The following is a 6,000-nucleotide window of genomic DNA, read 5'->3' as shown; positions in this document are numbered from 1 at the left end:
TGGGGCAGGGTCTCTGCCCGTTTCCCTCAGACCGGGCCCGGTCTCCCCGCAGGTCCGGGCCGAGGCGGGGCCTGCCCTGGGCTCTCTGACGCTGCCCCTGGCGCGGCTGCTGCCCCGGCCCGGGCTCGGCACGGACGGGTGGGAGCCCCTGGCCGGGGGGGGGCGGATCCTGCTCAGGGCGCAGCTCGGGGTGAGTGCGGGGGGGTCCCCAAGAATGGGGAGGGGTCCCTGGGGTGGGGCGGGGTCCCCTGGAATGAGTGGGGGTCCCCGGGGTGGGTGGGTGGGGGGTCCCCCAGGGGTTGGGGGGCAAGGGGAGACCCCCTGACCCCAGCACTCCCCCCCATAATGAGTGGGGGTCCCCAGGGTGGGTGGGGGTCCCAGGGGTGGGTGGGGGCTGGGGGGGGCGAGGAGAGACCCCTCCCCGACCTCAAACTGTCCCGTGGAATGAGTGGGGGTCCCCCAGAATGAGTGGGGGCCCCTCGGGGGGTCCCAGGGGTGGGTGGGGGTCCCAGGGATGGGTGAGGGTCCCAGGGGTGGGTGAGGGTCCCCAGGGGCTGGGTGGGGGTCCCAGGGATGGGTGAAGGTCCCCAGGGGTGGGTGGGGGTCCCTCGGGGGGTCCCCCTGACCCCAGCCCCCCCCCGCAGGTGCTGGTGCCGCTGGAGGTTGAGGAGGGGGCGGCCAGGAGAGGCCCCGAGGGGGGGGACCCGGAGCGGCCCCAGGAGGAGGAGGAGGAGGAGGAGCCGAGGGGGGAGGAAGATGAGCAGCGAGGGGCGGGGGGGCTGCGCCAGCGCCTGGTGCCGGCCGACAGGTGGGAACGGGGGGGGGCTGCACCCCGAAATTCCCAAATTCCAACACCCCCAGACCCCAAATTCCCGAATTTCAAACCGCCCAAAATTCCCAGATTCCAACACCCCCAGACCCCAAATTCCCGAATTTCAAACCGCCCAAAATTCCCAGATTCCAACCCCCCCAGACCCCAAATTCCCGAATTTCAAACCGCCCAAAATTCCCAGATTCCAACCCCCCCAGAGCCCAAATTCCCAAATTTCAAACCCCCCAAAATTCCCAAATTTCAACACCCCCAGACCCCAAATTCCCGAATTTCAAACCGCCCAAAATTCCCAGATTCCAACCCCCCCAGACCCCAAATTCCCGAATTTCAACACCCCCAGACCCCAAATTCCCGAATTTCAAAGCCCCCAAATTCCCAAATTTCCAACCCACCCCAAAGGTTAAGGGGCGGTTTTTGGGGTGCTGGGTGGGGAGGGGGCTGCAACCCCAAATTCCCAACACCCCCAGAGATGCAGGGAGGGATTTTGGGGGGCTCAGAAGCGGGGGGGGGGGGGGGGGGGTCTGGCACCCCAAATTCCCCAATTCCGGCCCCCACCAGAGATGCAGGGATGGATTTTGGGGGGCTCGGGGTGCTCGGGGGGGTCTGGCACCCCAAATTCCCGAATTCCCGCCCCCCCCAGAGATGCAGGGATGGATTTTGGGGGGCTCGGGGTGCTCGGGGGGGGTCTCGCACCCCAAATTCCCGAATTCCCGCCCCCCCAGGCGCCCCCAGCCCACGCAGGGGCCCCGGGTGCTGCTCTCGCTCCGGTTCCAGCGCGAGCAGCGCCGCCTCGTGGCCATCGTGCACAGCTGCAGGTGAGGCCCAGACCCCCCCAGATCCCCCCAAAATCACCCCAGCACCCCCAGACCCCCCAAACCTCGAAACCCCAAACCCTCCCCAGGACCCCCAAACCCTGAACCCCCAAACTCTGAACCCCCAAACCTCCCCAGGACCCCCTGAAGACCCCCAGACCTCCTCAAACCGTGACCCCAAAACCTTCCCCAGAATCCCCAAACATCCCCAGAACCCCCCAAACTCTGAACTCCCAAACCCTCCCCAGGACCCCCCAAACCTCCCCAGAACCCGCTGAGGACCCCCAGGAACCCCAAACCCTGACCCCAAAACCCTCCCAAAAACCCCCTGAGGACCCCCCCAAACCTTCCCCAGGAATCCCAAACCCTGAACCCCCAAACTCTGAACCCCCAAACATCCCCAGGACCCCCAAACCCTGACCCCCAAACCCTTCCCTGAATCCCCAACCCCTCCCCAGGACCCCCAAACCCTGAACCCCCAAACCTCCCCAGCCCCCCCAAACATCCCCAGGACCCCCAAACCCTGACCCCCAAACCCTTCCCTGAATCCCCAACCCCTCCCCAGGACCCCCAAACCCCCCAAACCCTGAACCCCCAACGCTCCCCAGCCCCCCCAAACATCCCCAGGACCCCCCCAGCCCCCCCCAATGTTGGGGCCCCCCCCGAGCACCCCCAAACCTCCCCAGGGACCTGCGGGCGGCCTCCAAGGACCTGCCCGACCCCTACGTGTCCCTGGCGCTGCTCCCCGAGCGCAGCCGCGCCACCAAGCGCAAAACGGGGGTGCAGAAACGGACCCTGAACCCCGAGTTCAATGAGAGGTGAGGGGGGGGCCCTGGGGAGGGGTCTCGGGGGGTCCCACACTGACCTGGGGGGGCTGGGGGTGGTTGAGGAGGAGTTGGAGCTCTGGGAGCTTCGGGTTTGGGGGTCCTGAGGGGGTCCTGGGGAGGGTTTGGGGGGTAAGAATTTGGGTGGTCTGGGGGTGCCGGGGGGTCCTGGGGGTCCCCAGAGGGATTTTGGGGAGGGATTTGGGGGTCCCGGGGGGTCCCCAGACGGGTCTTGGGAAAGGTTTGGGGGTCCCGGGGGTTTCCAGGGGATTTTGGGGAGGGGTTTGGGGGTCCCGGGGGTCCTGGGAAAGGTCCCGGGGGTCCCCAGAGGGATTTTGGGGAGGGGTTTGGGGGTCCCGAGGGGGTTTTGGGGAGGGTTCGGGGGTCCCGAGGGGATTTTGGGGTCCCGGGGGTCCCCAGAGGGATTTTGGGGAGGGGTTTGGGGGTCCCGGGGGTTTCCAGGGAATTTTGGGGAGGGATTTGGGGGTACCCAGAGGGATTTTGGGGAGGGTTTGGGGGTCCCGAGGGGGTTTTAGGGAGGGTCCCGGGGGTTTCCAGGGGATTTTGGGGAGGGATTTGGGGTCCCGGGGGTCCTGGGAAAGGTCCTGGGGGTCCCCAGAGGGATTTTGGGGACGATTTTGGGGGTCCCGGGGGTCCCCAGAGGGATTCTGGGGACGGTTTTGGGGGTCCCGAGGGGTCCCCAGAGGGATTTTGGGGAAGGTTTGGGGGTTCCAAGGGGGTTTTGGGGAGGGTTTGGGGGTCCCCTGAGGGATTTTGGGGAAGGTTTGGGGGTCCCGAGGGGGTTTTAGGGAGGGTCCCGATGGTTTCCAGGGGATTTTGGGGAGGGTTTTTGGGGGTCCCGGGGGTCCCAGCCCCTGTCGGTGCCCCAGGTTCGAGTGGGAGCTGCCCCCGGAGGAGGCCCCGCGGCGCCGCCTCGAGGCCACCGTGAAATCCTCGGTGAATTTCGTGACCCGGGAGAAGGAGACGCTGGGCAAGGTCCGGGGGTCCCGGGGCTCCTGGGGACGGTTTGGGGATCCCCGGGAGGGTTTGGGGGGTCTGGGGGTCCCAGGGGCTCCTGAGGATGCTCGGGGGGTCCTGGGGAGGGTTTGGGGGTTCAGGGTTTGCAGGGTCTGGGGGTGCCCAAGGGGTTTTGGGGAGGGTTTGGGGGGGTCCCAGGGGGTCCTGGGGATGCTCAGGGGGTCCTGGGGAGGGTTTGGGGGTTCAGGGTTTGCAGGGTTTGGGGGTGCCCAGGGGGTTTTGGGGAGGGTTTGGGGAGGTCTGGGGGTGCCCAAGGGGGTTTGGGGAGGGTCTGGGGGGTCCCAGGGGGTCCTGAGGATGCTCGGGGGGTCCTGGGGAGGGTTTGGGGATCCCCAAGGGGTTTTGGGGAGGGTTTGGGGAGGGTTTGGGGGGTCCCAGGGGGTCCTGGGGATGCTCGGGGGGTCCTGGGGAGGGTTTGGGGGTGCCCAGGGGGTTTTGGGGAGGGTTTTGGGAGGGTCTGGGGGTCCTCAGGGAGTCGTGGGCAGCGCTTGGGGCCTTTGGGTTTGGGGGGTCTGGGGGTGCCGAGTGGGGTTTTTGGGGAGGTCTGGGGGTCCCCAAGGGGTTTTGGGGATGCTGGGGGGAATTTGGGGAGGGTTCGGGGGTCTGGCAGAGCTGGGGGGTCCTGGGGAGGGATTGGGGGTTCAGGATTTGGGGGGGTCTGGGGGTTTCCAGGGGATCCTGGGGAGGGTTTGGGGAAGGTTTTGAGGGGTCCCCAGTGGGTTTTGGGGAGGGTTTGGGGGCTCTGGGGGTGCCGCTGGAGCCCCCCCAGACCCTTTTCTCCACCCCCCCCCCGCCCCACAGCTGCAGCTGGAGCTGGCCCAGGTGGATCTGAGCGAGGGGGACCCGCGCTGGTGAGGGGGGCTGGGGGTCCTGAGGGGTCCTGGGGAGGATTTGGGGGGTCTGGGGGTCCCTAAAGGGGTCATGGGGGGGGTTTGGGGGGTCTGGGGATCCTCAGAGGGTCCTGGGGAGGGACTGGGGTGTCCTGAGGGGCTCCTGAAGAGGTTTGGGGGGGTCTGGGGGTCCTGAAGAGGTCCCAGGGAAGGTTTGGGGGGTCCTGGGGGGTTCTAGGAAGGTTCTGGGGGGTCCTCAGGGGGTTTGGGGGGTGCTGGGGGGGTCTCTGATGTGGGGAGGGGTCTCTGATGCAGGGAGGGGTCTCTGATGTGGGGGGGGTCTCTGATGTGGGGAGGGGTCTCTGATGTGGGGAGGGGTCTCTGATGCAGGGAGGGGTCTCTGATGTGGGGGGGGTCTCTGATGTGGGGAGGGGTCTCCGATGTGCCTCCCCATTCCCCATACAGGTACGAGCTGCAGGACGAGCGGAGCCTCCCCTGAATTTGGGGACCCCCCCCCCCCCACAAATCCCCACACACGGGGGGGGCTCGGGACCCCCCCCCCCCCCCCACCAAAGAGGTGCTGGGACCCCCCCCAGCGACCCCCCCCCCCCCCAAAAGCTCTGGTGCCTTGCGACCCCCCCCCCAAAAAGGGACCCCGAGAGACCCCCGGGGTTCTGTGACCCCCCCACACCGGGGGCGCTTCTTGGAGCCGCTGCTGCCACCCCCGGGGCTGTCCCCAAGGTGCCACCAAGATGCCACCCCCGGGATGTCACCACCGGGATGTCCCCAAATGTCCCCGGGTTATCGCCAGGATGTCCCCAAGATGTCACCACCGGGATGTCCCCGAATGTCACTGGGATGTCCCCAGGGTATCACCGGGATGTCACCGCTGGGATGTCCCCAAGGTGTCCCCAAGGTGTCCCCAAGGTGCCACTGCCGGGATATCACCGGGACATGACCGGGATGTCCTTGAATGTCACTGGGTGCCACTGGGATGTCCCTGGATGTCACCACTGGGATGTCCCTGGATGTCACCGAGAAATCACCGGGATGTCCCCGAATGTCACTGGGATGTCACCGGGATATCACCAGGACATCCCCGGGTGTCACCAGGATGTCCCCAGACGTCGCTGGGATGTCCCCAAGGTGTCCCCAGATGTCACCACCAGGATGACCCTGGATGTCCCCAAGGTGTCACTGCTGGGATGTCACCGGGTGCCACCAGGATGTCACTGGGTGCCACCAGGATGTCCCTGGAATGTCACCGGGTGTCCCTGGATGTCCCCAGGATGTCCCCAGGGTGTCACCACTGGGATGTCACCACTGGGATGTCCCTGGATGTCCCTGGATGTCCCCGAGATGCCACCACCAGGCCACTGCTGCGATGCCACCACCGTGCCGCCCCCGGGCTGTCCCCGGGCTGTCACCCCCGGGCTGTCCCCGGGCTGTCACCGCGCTGCCGCCACCGCCGTGCAACGCCCTCCCCTTGCCCGCGCTAATAAAGGAGGGAGGACACGGCCTCGCTGTCCCATCTGTCACCCTTGGCGTGTCCCTGGGGGTGTCCCCTGTGGGATTGGCCCCAGAATGGGGGTGGGTGTCCCTGAGGTGTCCCCTCTGTAATGTCCCCATGGGGGTGTCCCTGTGTTTGTCCCCTCTGTACTGTC

At 67.0% G+C, this 6,000-nt stretch overlaps 1 protein-coding gene across 1 annotated transcript in view; it reads left to right on the top strand.

Annotated features, from left to right (window-relative positions):
* The window catches only part of ESYT1 (extended synaptotagmin 1), a 16,120-nt gene extending 10,266 nt beyond the window's left edge, over positions 1–5,854 (top strand). Inside the window, 7 exon segments of the mRNA XM_071419656.1 lie at positions 9–190; positions 645–808; positions 1,555–1,647; positions 2,331–2,462; positions 3,359–3,464; positions 4,308–4,357; positions 4,802–5,854. Coding sequence (XP_071275757.1) covers positions 9–190; positions 645–808; positions 1,555–1,647; positions 2,331–2,462; positions 3,359–3,464; positions 4,308–4,357; positions 4,802–4,835 — 761 coding nt within the window. The 3' untranslated portion in view covers positions 4,836–5,854.
* Positions 5,855–6,000: the final 146 nt, after the last annotated feature.

The sequence above is a fragment of the Agelaius tricolor genome, unplaced genomic scaffold (assembly GCF_023055355.1).
Source record: "Agelaius tricolor isolate 1412-34295 unplaced genomic scaffold, bAgeTri1.0.p SCAF_114, whole genome shotgun sequence".
Lineage (NCBI taxonomy): Eukaryota > Metazoa > Chordata > Aves > Passeriformes > Icteridae > Agelaius > Agelaius tricolor.
The sequence above is the reverse complement of the archived record's forward strand: the minus strand, read 5'-3'. Positions and strand labels throughout refer to the sequence as shown.